Source organism: Plecotus auritus (genome assembly GCF_963455305.1).
Source record: "Plecotus auritus genome assembly, chromosome: 1".
In the NCBI taxonomy this organism is placed as follows: domain Eukaryota; kingdom Metazoa; phylum Chordata; class Mammalia; order Chiroptera; family Vespertilionidae; genus Plecotus; species Plecotus auritus.
Window position 1 is genome coordinate 240,472,179 of NC_137770.1, and position 17,140 is coordinate 240,489,318.

Below are 17,140 nucleotides of genomic sequence, written 5' to 3' on the forward strand. Positions count from 1 at the left end.
GCTGAGGTTCCAACATGGAGACATGGGCAATGCCATCTCCTAAGGGCAAACCTGCTAGGCGCAGCCTAGAACAACAGACCCTCCTAGGGACCAGGAGATGACCCAGCCAGCTTTCTCCGTTACAGACGAGGGAACGGGGGCCCCCAGAGGTGGAGGAGTCTGCCAGTGGTGCTGTTACACGGTAGGAGCAGAACTGGGATCGGATGAGACCTCGAACTACTTTTGATTCCACCACATGGAAGCATTAAAGTGTGTGTGTGTGTGTGTGTGTGTGTGTGTGTGTGTGTTGTTGTTGTTGTGTTAGCACTCACGCTCATGTGGTAGCCCAGGAAAGTTGGGGAAACGCACTTTCAAGCGCATTCCCCCTTTCCTAGCAACACCCGCCTGCGGCTCCACCGTGTGTTTTGTGAGCCTGGAAGACCTCGCTCAAAAGAAGAGCGTGCCCTCTATGTAAATTCCCCACCACGTCCTGCTGGGGCTGTAAGTCACTGGGAAAAGAGTTGTAATCTGCTGCTTCATGGGTGTGGAGCTCTATGCACCAGAGAAGTCAGGGTTGCAAACAAGGTTTAGGGATTTCCGTGTCTAAGGATGTGTTCCAGGCTACGGGGTCCCCCAAAATAAGACAGATGGTCTCCCTGCCATCGAGGAGGCTCAGTCGGGTGCTTCTCATCTCCACATTTCCTGATGAGCATGGTGGTGGTGTCAGCATTTGAGGAAACTGCCGGCAAAATGTTCAGGATTCAGCTTCTAGTTAGATGGCCTGTGCATAGGGAAGCCGGGTCTGCACCCAGACCTGCCTGAATCCAAAGCCACGCTCTTCCCTGTTTCTCTGCGCTTACTTCCAGCTCTTTGAATAGCCACAGCGAAAGGTGGGTGAAAACTGCTTGGGGGTGGAGATGCTAGCTGGTCTGGGCTGGCCTCTTTTAAAAAAAAATTTTTTTTTATTGGTTTCAGAGAGAGGAAGGGCGAGGGAAAGGTAGAAACATCAATGATGAGAGAGAATCATCGATCGGCTGCCTCCTACACGCCCCACACTGGGGATCGAGCCTGCAACCCGGGCATGGGCCCTGACCGGCAATTGAACCGTGACCTCCTGGTTCATAGGTCGACGCTTAACCACTGAGCCAGGTCGGCTGGGGCTGGGCTGCCTCTTCAAGGCCTGATGATGCTGGGGCAGCAACACCCTTTCCTGAGGTTGCCACGCCCTGTCCAGTGGTTACTGCCACACCCAGATGTCCCCATCGAGTTCCCCAAGCGGGAAGGCTGAGCTGGTCGCAGGGGCTGGTGGAGGAGCCAGCAGCGGTAGGCTCCCCTGGGGCGGGAGGTGGGGGGGGCGGGAGGGCCTCCCAGGAGCACTTAGGAGATCTGTAGATGGGAAGTGTACTGCCACAGCAGCCTGTGGGTGCCTCTGCCCTGAAGCACACTGTGTTCCCACAGAGATCAAAGAGACCAAAGAACTCCTGCTGCTCGTGAACAAAGACTTATGGGAGCTGAATAAATTGATCGAAGAGATCTACAAAAGCCTGCTGGATGTGAAAAGCGACGTGCAGCGGTCCGTCAAGGACCCCACGTGCTCCATCCCCTCCGAGAGGGCCAAGTGCAATTCCATCAGAATGTCTCTGGGCCAGCTGGACCACAACATCAACCTGACCCAGGTGAGGGGGCTACCTCGTCGCGTGCGGGGCAGGGTATTTGGGCAGCTGGGCAGGACTCCGCGTAGGTGCCCGCCCCGGTGCACAGCGCCTGGCCCCTGTCCGCCTTCCCAGCACCTCCTCACCGCTGGAATGGCCGCAGTCGGGGGAGAAGCAGTAGGAAGCCCCTCCTTGAGAGTTGTCCAATTGGACAAAACAGCAAAATGAATTCAACTTAAAAAAAAAAAAGAAAAGGAAGCAGAACGCATTTAAAAAAAAATTCTTTATTGTTTAAAGTATTACATAAATCTCCTTTTCCCCCCATTGACTTCTCCCTAGCTGCTCCTACCCTCCAGCACATGCCCTCACCCCCCTACTGTCTGTGTCCATTGGTTATGCTCATATGTATGCATACAAGTCCTTTAGTTGATCTCTCACCCCCAACCCCCCTGCCTTCCCTCTTGGGTTGGACAGTCTGTTCGATGCCTCTATGACTCTGGCTCTATTTTTGTTCATCAGTTTATGGTGTTCATTATATTCCACAAATGAGTGAGATCATGTGATAAATATCTTTCTCTGACTGGCTTATTTCGCTTAGCATAATGTTCTTCAGTTCCATCCATGCTGTTGCAAATGGTAGGAATTCCTTCTTTTTTACCTCAGCATACTATTCCATTGTGTAAATGTACCACAGCCTTTTAATCCACTCGTCTGCTGATGGGCACTTAGGCTATTTCCAAATCTTAGCTATGGTAAATTGTGCTGCTATGAACATAGGGGTGCATATATCGTTTCTGATTGATATTTCTAGTTTCTTGGGATATATTCCTAGAAGTGGGATTACTGGGTCAAATGGGAGTTCCATTTTTAATTTTTTGAGAAAACTCCATATTTTTTTCCATAGCGGCTGCACCAGTCTGCATTCCCACCAGCAGTGCATGAGGGTTCCTTTTTCTCCACATCCTCACTAGCACTTGTCCAGAATGCATTTTTATAAACCTTTAAAAGCTAAGCTGTATTTTGGGATGATGTGCCTGGTATAGTGACTACATGTGCCTAAATATAAAGTAATTTCTCATATTCCCAAAGAAAAGATTAGTAAAAGAATTAGAAGCATCTTGAATTTATAAAGTTCTGGGATATAGATAAAATAATCATATCTGCTCATGGTCTTTACTTTATCAAAATAGTGATATAGATACACACCACATTGGCATAAATCAATATTTTCACTTAGCTGCATTTTCCTCGTTTTAATATTTCATGCATCAGTTTTACTTCACATCTAGCATCTGTGTCTTCATAGCTACTACAGTCACTTGCGTCGTTATCAAACAGTCTTTTAGAGCTCACGATCTGCACTGGCACTTAAATTGAGTCCTTTTTGGGAAATGTTTTATTCTGGCAAATTTTCAAACATGCAGAAAGCCTGCTAGAATGGTACCAGGAACCCCTGTCTACACCCTTTACCCAGATCCACCACTTGTCAACATTTGCCTTCATTTGCTTGATCATATTATTTTATCCACTTATCTACTTACTGGAGTCCCGGTGCACGAAATTCATGCACTGGCGGGGGCAGGGAGGTCCTTCAGCCTGGCCTGCACCCTCTCCAATCCGGGACCCCTCAGGGGATGTCTGACTGCCCCCACAGGGATGGGGCCTAAACCGGCAGTTGGACATCCCTCTCGCAATCCAGGACCACTGGTTCCTAACCACTTGCCTGCCTGCCAGCTGGATCGCCACCTAACCACTCCCCTGCCAGCCTGATGGCCCCCAACTGCCCTCCCCTGCTGGCCTGATCACCCCTACCACCTCTGCCTCAGCCCCCACGACCATGGCTTTGCCCAGAAGGAAGTCGGATGGTAGGAAGATGTCTGGTCTCCTGGTCTAATTAGCATATTACCCTTTTATTAGTATAGATGTATCTAACATCTGTCTAGGTATATTGTCATATATATGCATAAAATGATAGGCATTTTGTTTTTTTCTCAGTTGTTTGCAGGCATTATGCCCTTTTACCCCTAAATATTTCCTGACCTTTCATAGCAAATAATACCATTATCAATGTGAGGACATATACCATTGACCTACTCCTACCATCTAACCCACAGTGTATATTCAGATTTTTCCAATTTTTCTCAAAATGATTTTTTTTCTCATTCAGTCTAAGGTCCAGTCCAGGATCACATGTGGTCTTTGGTTTTCATGTTTCTTTAGTTTCTTCAAGCTGAGACAGTGTCTGAGTCTATCTTCTTCTTATGACATTGACATTTTTAAAAATATGTATTTGTCTTGATTTCAGAGAGGAAGGGAGAAAGAGGGAGAGAGATAGAAACATCAGTGATGAGAGAGATTCATTGATCGGCTGCCTCCTGCACGCCCCCTACTGGAGATCAGCCCGCAACTGGGCATGTGCCCTTGACTGGAAGTGAACCCGGGATCCTTCAGTCCGCAGGCCAATGCTCTGTCCACTGAGCCAAACCAGCTAGGACTACATTGACATTTTTTAAGTCTACAGGCATTTATTATACAGAATGACCTTCAATTTATGTTTGTCTGATGATCCCTCATGATTAGATTTAAAGTATGCACATTTGTCAAGATATCACAAAAGCGATACTGTGTCCTCGGTATACCGTGTCTGGAGGCATGGGATATTTGTCTCGGTATTGGTAAGACATAGGACCCTTTAAATTCATGCATGATATAAAATGAAAAATTTATTCCAGACCATGCACCAAGAGAACCACGGACTGTATTACTTTTAAATGTGTTTTTGAAAAGGTTGTTTATTCAACAATATTCACCACCTGAAATCTGAGGTCACACCTATTCAGTCTGTGTTCAATTTCTCTCCCTCCTGAGGCAGGAGACCTCCCCCATCTAAAATTAGTGTTTTCTACAGGCCATTCTGAGCTAAATATGTTTTCCCCACACAGTACTCTGTTGTTCACAAGAAATAGGTCATAGCCTACAATATAGAGGCCTTGGAACGTGGATATAAGATGACAAGTGATTTGGGGGGGGTAACCACCTTGCCTTATGTTTTGTTTTACACATTTCAGCTCCCATTTTTGGATAAAGAAATTGATCGCGTTAATGGTGTTCTTCAGACAAATCTATCCAGCCTGGTCCAGATGGTATGTTATCTGGGAAACATACATACAGTAGCTTATTTTAAAGAGTAGACCAATGCGTACGAAAACAGGTAACAGCAGAAAAGCAGTGAGATTCTGGAGAGGGGTTGCCAAGAAGGGTGAGCAGGGCAGCTTGGTCACCTCTGAGGAGACAGCTGGGATGTTGTTCGATGTCATCGATGCTGCTAGGCTACAGTGGAACCTGGGGGCCCCATGAACCTCACCAAGTTTACAACTTGGATGGCACTGCCATAAAAGAGTATCGTAGGCTGGGCGACTGTTCACAGCAGACGTTTACGCATTTCTCCCAGTTCCGGTGGCGGGAATTCTGCCATCAGGACACCAGCATGTCCAGGATCCAGGGAGAGACCCCGTCCGGGTGGCAGGCAATCATTTCTCACTGGTCCTTGTCACCCGGTCCTTCTCCTCACCTGGCAGGGAGCTCCCTGGGGCTCCTGTATAAGGGCCCCAACCTCATTCATGGGGCTTCACTCTCCTGACTTCATCACCCCCCAGAGGTCCACCTCCTAATACAGGGGTGGGCAACCTTTTTGACTCGAGGGCCACAATGGGTTCTTAAACTGGACCGGAGGGCCGGAACAAAAGCATGGATGGAGTGTTTGTGTGAACTAATATAAATTCAAAGTAAACATCATTACATAAAAGGGTACGGTCTTTTTTTTTTATTTCAATAGTTTTATTCATTTCAAACATTTTAACAAGAAGAATGTAAACACTAATTATTATAATTTGAAACTTCAAAAAATGGAGGAATCATAGCACAATAACATACCTTATATTGAAGATGGCAAAGGCAAAATAAAATTGCCTAACAAAGGAAAGGTACAAAAGCCTTTCAAATTAAACTTAAATATAATAAAATAATTTAAAACTAAAACAAATAGAAAAGAACAAAATGTGTAAACAGTAAATTAAACATTTTTTTAGTGCAACTTCCAAATTATGCCCGGGACATAGGTGTAGATGGCAATGTAGACTGGGTTGAAAGGTTTTTGGTCTTTAAAACATCAACTTCAGTGGGAACAGCGTTGTTGGTCTCCTTTTTAGCTAATGCTCTGATACTGTGCTCTCCAGGGGCATGTCTCCCTACATCACCACGATAACGTGTCTCCGCATTCCCAGGGTGATGTCGGGGGACGCGTCCGCGGGCATTACAAGGAGCCTCTGGAAGATTGAGAGGTTGTTCCTTCTACTGAATGGGCGGATTTATATCTTCCGCCCATTCAGAAGAAGGAGCTGCGGCCGTGTTTCCCAACATTGCCATGTTAACACTGCTGCTGGTGAAGGAGCGGAGGGGAGAGCAAGAGAACCCTCCGCTCTTTCGGCTCCGCGGGCTGGATAGAACAGCCGAACGGCCCGCGGGCCATAGTTTGCCCACGGCTGTCCTAATACTATCACTCTGGGGGTGGGATTTCAGCATTTGCATTTTAGGGGGGACGCAGACCTTGCATTCATTACAGGTTACAATCGCTGCAGTGTTCCCAGGCAGGTGGCGACACACACCATCTGACACACAGAAACACAAGTTAAGCCCCTTCCAGGGGAGAGGCTGGATATTTCCTTGAGTGACTCGGGAAATAAGGGCTTCTTCCTGCCACGGATTTAGCCTCCAAGCGACCTGGCTGGGCAAGGCCGTCTCTGTTTTTTTGTTTTTGCGTCACTACAATGTGTATTGTCCGGAAGCTGGGCTTTAAGACATTATTGTTTTCTGTGAGCCGAGATCCCCAATTTCAGGTGGTGATTGCATTGCAAAAGAAGATGCTATTTTAGTAATGCGTAGATACGGGTTATCTATGAATCTGCATCTGCACATGGTACATTGTATGGATCAGGGTTTCCTAACCTCAGCGTAAGGACGTGTGGGCCTGGGTAATTCCTTGCAGTGGGGGCTGTCCTATGCATTGCAAGGTATTTATGAGCACCCCTCACCCCGCCCTGCACAATGCCAGCAGCACCCCACAGCTGTGATAACCAAAATGCCTCTACACATTGCCAAATGTGTCCCCGGGGGACAGAATTGTCCCCATTTGAGAGACACTGGGATAGTGAAGATACATATAAACTTTTAACACGAGTTAAAAGTGAAAAGTTGAAAGCTTTTAGCATGATCTTCGATGGATACAGTTGGAAGCAAGTCCCCTCTACGGGGAATTTTTTGAGACTTTTAATGGCCACATAATGATAAGTTCCACCTTAAGGGAAATGTTACATTTGTGTTTTACTTTTCTGCTCTGTGCTAAATGAGTACCGGGTCACCTGCTGTTCTACTTACTATGCACATCGATTTATTTTGAACTGTTTTTTAGGGTTATAACTCCATTAATAATATACCTGAGAGAGTGCAAAACCAAACCACGGACATAGTATCAGGTGAGTCACAGACTGAAATAATTTTGTATCTCTCCTTGTTAAGCATTGGGTGATTAGCACAAAGAAATCTAAGAATTCCATTGTTCTCTTCCCCTCTTTAAAAATGTTCTCTCACCAAGACCTAGAAAACTAAAAGAATATCAGAGTTTTTTGATGGTGCCAAATTCACAATTGACATTGATTTAAAAAATAATAATCCTATATGCACAGATTGACATCGCCCCCTGCTGGCGGGAAGCTGCCTGGCTGAGGGCCACACTGCAGTGATGAGCCCTCAGGGTGAGCTGCAGAGCCACCAGCAGCCAAAGCTTGGAGTCACATTCTGATTGTTATCACTGGGGGGAAAGCTGTAGATTATTATATTTCCTAAAAGAACTGAAAATTGATATTTTTTTAAGGAATACTATGTATAAGGATTTATTTTGTCTTTGAAGATGTTTATTTGTCTTTTGGTGCTGACATAATGGTATTTTAGGTTCTGAAGGTTGCTCACAGTTTGGAGAGACAGACTGAGGTTGAGCGAATTCTACTGGTTGTGAATGATTGAATCAGGTTGTATTGAGGTTAGGGTAGGCATAAACCTGGGTTATTTGCTAAGAGGAGACATCTCTGAAGCCGTGTAAGACTATCTTCTCTTTTATTTTTAAATATATTTTTTATTGATTTCAGAGAGAGAAAGGGAGAGGAATAGAGAGATAGAAACATCAATGATGAGAGAGAATCATTGATCAGCTGCCTCCTGCACGCCCCCCTACTGGGGATCGAGCCCACAACCCGGGCATGAGCCCTGACCTGGAATCGAACCGACCTCCTGGCTCAAGGGTCATTGCTCAACCACTGAGCCACATTGGGCAGGCCAACTATCTTCTTTTTTAAACAAATCATTTTCTCAGTGCTTCTTTTTATCTGTTGACCAAGTGGTTTGAAATATTGTGTTAGAGGTACTTGATTTTTTTTTTTTCCTAATAGTATTCTTTCAACCCATTAAGACTTCTGGTTTAAAAAATAATTTTTTTTTTTTTTGCCCCCACTACATGGTGCTTTGGATGCCCTGTGGGTTTTCTTTTGTTCCGTCTAAGGGTCCGCCTAAAAATACTCCAATATTAAAGACAAAGTCACGCTTTGCTATGCCAGCATCCGAAGGCTGACTGATGCCGTACCTCTGATAGCCACGTACTTACTGATCTCTGTTTACTTTCTCTGCCGCCCCTCCCTGGACCCCTTCTGCCAATCCGTGCAGCCTCCCCTGTAAGTCTGGCAGAGCGCGGTGTGTGGAGTGCATGAGCGAGGCCCATTGCCCGCACCATCGTCGCCTAAACACAAGCCAGAGTTTTCTCAGGTCCCGGCGAGCGCCACTCCGTCCGCTGGAGTATTAACTGCTCATTTTCGTGTTTCTGTTTCCAAAACAAATAGGAACCCTCAGCTCCCCTGGCTTGACCATTCGGTCCTGTCCTGCACACGCCGTTTAAGCGCCTACCGTGTGCCAGGTTCTGCTGGGCTCTGAGATGGGAGGTTGACTAAGGCGTGGCCCGTGCTGCCCCTTTGGCTGGGCACGTGTACAGGTGCTGCTTATCACACTCTGGTGACACATTGAGGTCCGTGGGGTGGGGCAAGGCTGATGGGAGGCTTCCTGGAGGAAGTAACTTCCGAGGCCTCAAGGAGGTATTTGCTAAGAGGGGGCACCAGAGCTCACAAGGCTGGGTGCTGTGCTGTGTGACAGGGCAGGACAGCTTGGGAGGCAGACAGGGGCCCACTTCTTAGTTTAGGGAACCATCCGTAGGAGAGGGGGAGTCCGCAGATCTCACCTGTCAGACTCCCAGAAGTCCCAGAGGTAAAAAGGAGGCTCACAGAGTCACCTTGCTGAGGATCCCAGGGCCTTTCGAATGCAAGCTGTCTGCATTGAGCCACGTGCAGTGACAGGAGTGAGCAACACACTTTGAAAAAGGTTCCCACCGCTTTTATGTAGTTCCATTTTATAATATATTTTTTTATTTTATTGATATTTTACAGAGAGGAAGGAAGGGAGAGGGATAGAGAGCTAGAAACATCGATGAGAGAGAAACATCGATCAGCTGCCTCCTGCACACCTCCTACTGGGGATGTGCCCGCAACCAAGGTACATGCCCTTGACCTGAATCGAACCCGGGACCCTTCAGTCCGCAGGCCGACGCTCTATCCACTGAGCCAAACCGGTTTCGGCTATGTAGTTCCATTTTAGACCATGCTCCCATCTACCCAGAATCCACCAGGAGACCCAGATGGCCCCGAGAGAACTGTGCACCTTGTCTCGGCTGCTGCGGAGATCGCAGGGTCAGGATTTTAAGTGGCTTGTCTGTTCTCAGTACACCTTGTGCGAATGCCCGGCCAGGGGACACCCCGCACCCCAGGTGGCCTTTATCCTGGACCTGTCGTTATGGATACTTTCCAGAAAGCTAGAACTTAACCTCCTCTCTGAAAGATTAGGATGGAGATTAACGAGGACTCTTTGACCACGGGGGATATTCTTGCTTTTTGCATGTAGCAAACACAGATGTGCTTCGACAAGTCTCAGTTTGCACGAGCCACACAAAAATTTAACAAAAATACCACCTGGAGTCCCTTGTTCACAACCGCAGCCCCGGAGAACTGGTGTGTTTCTGATGCCGGCGTATAGTTGAAGGAATTGTTAGGTTATGAAGTTATTTTCCTGAAGTCAATTAACAGAAGCTGTAGAGTTAGACAAACTCCATTCCCAGTGCTTTCTGAAAAAGAGAAATATGGGCAAGTATTTAACATCTATGAGCCCCCAGGGTCACTGGTATTAAACAGGAATAAGCTTATCTACCTCAGTGAATAAATGAGTTAACATTGATAAAAGTGCCTGGCCTGGGGTAGGCACACAGTACATTTTAATCATCTGACGCTTAAAAAAATATAAGTTAAACAATAAAAAAAATAAAATGGGTAAAATAAAATAAGTAGGAAGAAAACTCTGGCTTGATTTCAGCACCATATCATCAAAGCCCGTGCTCCTAGCCTGCTGTTTTGTTAAGTAATTGCTTTTTGATGGTCTTGGCTACATTCCTGCTTGGTACAGAAGTTTTCATACTTCAAGCGCATACATAACATGGGGAAAAGTGAAAGTGGTTCGAGTTTTTCCATTTTGGTGCCCAAACAAAGCTTCTGTTTCCTCTAGGAATGCATGACTGAGGTGTTTTTGTTTCCAGCTGTCAGAAGGACCTTGAATGGCATTGGTTTAAATATCAAAACGATAAAACAAAAGATTCCCATTCAGGATAAGCTGTCAGTTTTCTTGGATCGCATCGATAACCTTGAAAGTAACATCTACCACGAATTACCCAGGGTGGAAAAATATGAGTCATACAGGTGAGTGCCTCCTTTGAGCTGGTAAACTAGGAGCGTGAAGCTTGCTATGAGGTAAAATTTGACCTTATAACCAGGATAATCTTATGAGAGCAAGTTGTACAAAGAGACCATAACCCAATGTATTCATCTTAGTTGATGCTCACTCGAAAAGTTGAATTGTTCACTTCATTGGGACATACACTAAAATGGAAATTATATGATATTTCAAGGACCCCCTGGTCCCATACATAGTTATTACAATATTATTGACTATATTCCCTATCTGTAATTTATATCTCTGTGACTAAACTGTAGCTACCAATTTGTACTTCTTAATCCCTTCATTGGGGTGACCACTCTGTAAAGTATATGATTGTCTAACCACTATGTTATACATCTGAAACAGATACAGAATAATATTTTTATATACCTTAATTATATTTTTTTAAATTCTAGATAGAAGATTAATCAAAATTTATTATAGAAATACACAATGAACTACATAGGAAAAGTTCCCCTTAATTTCACCCTGTTAAGATTTTTATGTATATTCCTCTGTCATTTTTTCCTACACATATGCTAATGATATTAGTATAATAATCCTATATAATAAAAGGGTAATATGCAAATAGACCGAACGGCAGAACAACCGAACAACCAATCAAAGCATAATATACTAATGATATACTAAGGCTGCTCAACTGCTCGCAATGACGTGCACTGATCACCAGAGGGCAGACAGTCAACTGGTCGACCAGTCGTATGACGTGCACTGACCACCAGGGGCAGATGCTCTGACTGGTAGGTTAGCTTGCTGCTGGGGTCTGGCCGATTGGGATTGAGTGAGATGGGCCGGGCATGCCCTGGAGCCCTCCCGTCATCCTTCCCGGGCCCGGTGGAGTCCCTCAGCCTGGCCTGCACCCTCTCGCAATCCAGGACCCTTGGGGGGATGTTGGAGAGCCGGTTTCAGCCTGATCCTGCAAGCCACACTCCCCTTGGGAGGGCACCAGATGTAGGGCTCATGGCTTTCGAGTGCTGCTGTGGCAGCGCAAACCTCTCCCAATCAGGACTGATTGGGCGCGAGCCCGGGGTAGGCACAGTGGGGCTGGGATAAGCGGGAGCAGCAGGTAGGAGCTGCAGGCAGCATTGGACTGTAGGTTTCAGCCTGATCCCTGCAGGCCACCCAGAGGGATCCCACCCATGCACAAATTCATGCACTGGGCCTCTAGTATATACATATTTTGCTTGCTTCCTTTAACTTAATATATTTTGGGCATTTGTCCTACATATTTGCATGTTGCTCTGATTTATCCGTTTTAATGGCTGTTGGGCACTACAGCAATGAATATTTGCATATGCATCTTTTTTGTGATGAATTTGTAGGACTATTTCTGTAGAATACATTTCTAAGGGTAGAAATACTGGGTCAGGTGGCACGAACAGTTCCCCTTTAATTGTCTCCTGACAATTGAATTCCTATTAATGGTCTTTGAGAGAGCCATTTCTACATACCTTTGTAAAGTTACTTAGCCACTGGAGCTCAACTCTTTTTTTAAAAAATAAATCTTTATTGTTCAGATTATTACAGTTGTTCCTCTTTTTTCCCCCATAGCTCCCCTCAACCTGGTTCCCACTCCATCTCCTGCCCTTACCACCCCCCTCCCCACTGTCCTCATCCATAGACGTACAACTTTTGTCCAGTCTCTTCCTGTATCCCCCAAACCCCTTCCCCCTGAGAATTGTCACTCCACTCCCTTTCTATGCCCCTGATTCTATTCTATTCACCAGTTTATTATGTTTGTCAGATTTTTTATTGACTTGATTTTTAGATTCACTTGTTGATAGATATGAATTTGTTGTCACTTTGTTGTTCATAATTTTTATCTTTACCTTTTTCTTCTCCTTCCTCTTCTGAAGGAATACCTTTCAGCATTTCATATAATACTGGTTTGGCAGTGATGAACTCCTTTAGCTTTTTCTTGTCTGTGTAGCTCTTTATCTGACCTTTAATTCTAAATGATAGCTTTTCTGGGTAGAGTAATCTTGGTTGTAGGTCCTTGCTATTCATCACTTTGAATATTTCTTGCCACTCCCTTCTGGCCTGCGTAGTTTCTGTTGAGAAATCAGCTGACAGTTGTATGGGTACTCCCTTGTAGGTAACTAACTGTTTTTCTCTTGCTGCTTTTAATATTCTCTCTTTGTCTTTAGCCCTTGGCATTTTAATTATGATGTGTCTTGGTGTGGTCCTCTTTGGATTCCTTTTGTTTGGGGTTCTCTGTGCTTCCTGGACTTGTAAGTTTATTTCTTTCACCAGGTAGGGGAAGTTTTCTGTCATTATTTCTTCAACTAGGTTTTCAGTATCTTGCTCTCTCTCTTCTTCTGGCACCCCCATAATTCAGAGGTTGGTACGCTTGAAGTAGTCCCAGAGGCTCCTTACACTCTCTTCATATTTTTGGATTCTTTTTGCTTTTTGCTTTTCCGGTTGGGTGTTTTTTGCTTCTTCGTATTTCAAATCTTTGACTTGATTCTTGGGATCCTCTAGTCTGCTGTTGGATATCTGTATATTATTCTTTATTTCAGTCAGTATATGCTTAATTTCTATTGGTCCTTTTTCATATCCTGGAGGGTCTCACTAAATTTCTCCGAGGTTTCTAGAAGATTCTTGAGTAACCTTATAACCATGGTTTTGAACTCTATATCCAGTAGTTTGCTTTCCTCCATTTCTTTCATTTGTGACCTATTTCTTTGTCTCCGCATTTTGGCTGCTTTCCTGTATTTATAGAATGGCTTTGTGTGCTAGGTGTCCTATAGGGCCCAGTGGCTCAGCCTCCCCAGTTACCTGAGGTAGACACTCTTGGTGCACCCCTTTGTGGACTGTGTGCACAGTCTTGTTGTAGTTGAGCCTTGATTGCTGTGGATATCACTGGGAGGAATTGACCTCCAGGCCAATTGGCTGTGAAGACCAGTTGTTCTCTACAATGGGAGAACTTCTCTGCTGGAGACACCCTTATGGGGCAGGACTTACTTCAGTGGGGCTTTGGCATTCACTGAGTCTGCCCCCTGAGTGTGTCTCTTATGGATCTGAGGAGTTGTAATCTGGATTGTCTCACTCTGACCACTGGGTACACTGGCTCTTGGATCTCCAAGGAGGTGCAAAGTTAGCCAATGCCTGAGGGCGCCCAGCAGAAGCTACAGAAAGATCTTCAGATTCCTCCTCTTTGTTTGGGGTTTGGAGGTGCCTGGATGAGGCCCAGCTGTGAAGCAATGCAAGCTGCTGTCAAGCCTTGGGCCTTCTTTTGGAAGCTCTGGGGCTCTCTGACCCAGCTGCAGTTTGTTAGGTTTTAGATTGCAAAAGGCCAGGCCATTCATATGCAAAAGCCTCTGCGCACAGCTTGGGTGGAGGTCTAAATTGGGTGGGGTGGGGTCTCAGGGAATCACCAGGGCAGAGCATACAGCAATAGCTGCCCATCAGCCCTGCCCCAAAGAGTTCCCTGGGTCTCTGTGTCCCGCAGCACCACACAGGAACAATGATCGCTGCAAGCACCTCTGAGCGAAAGCCGCCCTCGTGTACCGGCCCGATGCCAGACAGTCCAGTTTCTCCCCGTATGAGTCTGGGTCCCCAGAGTCTCTCCCGGAACTGGAGTTCAGAGAAGTTGGGAGCTTGTATCTCCCTCACGATTGAAAAAGACAATAGCATACTTAGTTGCCAGCCCGTTTCTGCACGTGCCTCTGTACTTCTGCACCTCCTCCCAGTCTCAGTGCACTTTTCTCTTTCCTTATAGTTGTATAACTTCCACTCTGCCAGCCTTCTCATGGTTCTGGATGATATCAGTTTTGTCTTTTAGTTGTAGTTTTGATGTGGTTGTGCGAGGCAGCAAGTTCAGGTGTTTACCTATGCCGCCATCTTGGTCCCCTTGATACAGAATAATATTGAATGTAAACTGTAATTAGAAAAAATCACAGCCTTGCCCAATTTTGCTCAGTGGTTGGAGTGTCAGCCCTCGGACTAAAGGATCTTGGGTTTGATTCCCAGTCAAGGACACATGCCTTGGCTGCAGGCTCGATCCCTGGCCCTGGTCAGGGAGTGTGCAGGAGGCAACCAATTGATGTGTCTCTCTCACATCAATGTTTCTCTCTCTCTCTCCCCTTCCTCCCTCCCTTCTACTGTCTCTCTCAAAAAAAAAAAAAATCAATGGAAAAATATCCTCGGGTGAGGATTTAAAAAAATCACAGATCATAAAACCTTATAAACAAATTTATTGTGGAAATAAAAAATAAAATATAATTGAAACGATATGAAGAACATGAGCATATCGCTGCAGAGATGACCTGCAAATTCAGGATGCATTCCATATTTTATTTAACTTGAAGACTTGAAGTTCTTGAGCCACATTTTTACTAAGTTGTACTTTCGATGTCATTAGTGACTTCTAGAATCGTAGTTATAATTATCTGAGGCATGTACCCGGATTTTAAAACTTTAATTAAGAAAGACAAGGGCATTTGGGTAATATTCTTTCCATTGTTAGTTTATAAAATAAATATGGAGAGGTCAGTGCTTGCAGAAAGTGCATCCCTGAACCCAGTCAGTTGTTCAAAGAGCTCAGGTAAGCAGCCATTTGCCCCATTAGAAAGTGCTAGCCATGGGGTTTGGCCCTGGGAAGTGCAGGCAGAATATCAGACCAAGGGCCAGGAGGGAAGGACTTGGCGACTTGAGGGATTCAGAGGATCAGGTGAGCTGTTGAGAAGCACTTCCCCCTCTGAAAGGCTCAGCCTCATGACCCACCACTGGAAGTGTTCTCACTGCCCAAACCCAAGGACACTCCAGAGACATTCATTCCTATTTGGGTTATTTGTTATGCAAGGGCATACAATAAATCATAACGATCCTCACCAGCCATTAGGGAACGGTTACAGCATGCCCACCAAGCGCCGCACACGTGACTTCTTGTATAATATGCACAAAGGTCCCCTGGGTTGTGTTCTATTTATAGCCTCACTTTGTAGAAAACTGAGGCTCAGGGGAATGAAGTGATTCACTTAAAGCAGCAACAACATGTCAGAGGTGCATTTTCAACCCCATCTGACTATCTCTTCGTTATTGCCCTGTAATCCACAGGCCATTTTCCTACTGTGGAGCGAGGCCACCCCAGTAGGTATCAGGGCAAACATAAGACATACCCTTTCTCAGTGAACTTACAATCTCATTAAAGTTTCACAAATGGAAAGAAGGGTGCAGTTATCTGTCCACCTATCAGCTCCCTCTGCTCAGAGACCATCAGCTTATTTTAAAAAGAAATTTAACGAAGCCAATGAGGCATGCATTAACGGAAAAGGATTTCTGAGGCCACATTCCATGGCTTATTGAATTATGTGTCCCTTAGGATCTGGAACAAATGCCATAGAAGGGATGCAGGTGGCTATTATAATTATCAAGATTGCTTTTAATTGGATGAAAAGCTTTAGTAGCGGGCTTTTGTCTCACAAGTAAATTCTTTTTTAGTGTTTTAAAGGTTGGAAAGTATTTTTACCCTCAGCTGCCGGAAAAGCTTAGTGTACACTCTAGGACTGCCAGGAAGACCTAATTGAGGATCCATTATCCTCAAATGTCCCACAGGACCATTACAAAATTAATATTTGCATTCTGCAGGCATTTGATTTAGGATGCTTGTAAAATTCTAACATCTACTTACTGTGGGGAGAATTTCTGGTTCTGTGGAGAACACAATGACTACCAAACATCCGTACAGTCACAAAATATTTTAGAGAAATACCTGGGAAAAGAGCTCAATATTTCTTTGTTGACTAATCTTGATCTGTTTATACCTCGTCATTATTCTAATAAGCACATCCAGGCTTAGGAATCTTGAAAGAACATAAAAGTCTTAGGGCTCATTGTTACCTGTAGCCCTGGAGAAGTTGAGCAAACCCTGCTTATGAGCTCCACAGAAGTGAAGCACAGGAAGAAAATAATCCTATGGCCATGGAGCGAGAACACTTCAAAACCAAGATAAAAATTAAGGTTTCTTATTGGTTGGGTTGGAAAAGTAGCGGTGGGAAGGCATCATTTCACATCACCTTCTGAGGAATTAGCAAGGGCTTCTGATGTTTCATTGCCAAGTATTGTACTCAGTGGTTTCTGACCCGGTATGGCAGCTTTTGTGTTATGATGATGTCACCTCTGTCATGTATAATAGTACTGTGCTTGTTTCACCAGGTGGCTGGGTTGCTTGATTATCTGCTGTTTGCTGACTCTCATCATGATTTTTTATTACCTGGGCTTGTTGTGTGGCGTGTTTGGCTATAACCAGAATGCCACCCCAACCACACGAGGCTGCGTCTCAAACACCGGAGGCACCTTCCTCATGGTGTGAGTGTTTGCTCTTCTTTGCCAGTAGAGGGGTGGAAACTCGGAGGAGAGTAGGCGACCATGGTGGTCCTCTGGACTGAGCACTGCGTTCCATCGGTGTGTTGGTTGATTATACTTTTATCAATTTGGGAAATTTCATCAAGAGTAAAAAAGTCAAAGAAAATTCTAAAATAGTTGCACTTTGATAGATAAGCTTAAACATGCTGTTTATGGTGGGCTCCTTTTTAAAGCAGCTATTATGAAAATTATGTCTAAGTTTGCTT

The 17,140-nt window shown here is 45.1% G+C and overlaps 1 protein-coding gene across 8 annotated transcripts in view; it reads left to right on the forward strand.

The window, feature by feature from the left end:
• PROM1 (prominin 1) overlaps positions 1 to 17,140 on the forward strand; it is a 95,031-nt gene that overhangs the window by 58,008 nt on the left and 19,883 nt on the right. For all 8 annotated transcript variants that reach the window (XM_080668271.1, XM_080668273.1, XM_080668274.1 and 5 more), the window contains 5 exons: positions 1,438 to 1,655; positions 4,700 to 4,774; positions 7,099 to 7,162; positions 10,369 to 10,528; positions 16,725 to 16,877. In XM_080668271.1, the coding sequence (XP_080524397.1) occupies positions 1,438 to 1,655; positions 4,700 to 4,774; positions 7,099 to 7,162; positions 10,369 to 10,528; positions 16,725 to 16,877 (670 nt within the window). The remainder of the gene's footprint in view (positions 1 to 1,437; positions 1,656 to 4,699; positions 4,775 to 7,098; positions 7,163 to 10,368; positions 10,529 to 16,724; positions 16,878 to 17,140) is intronic.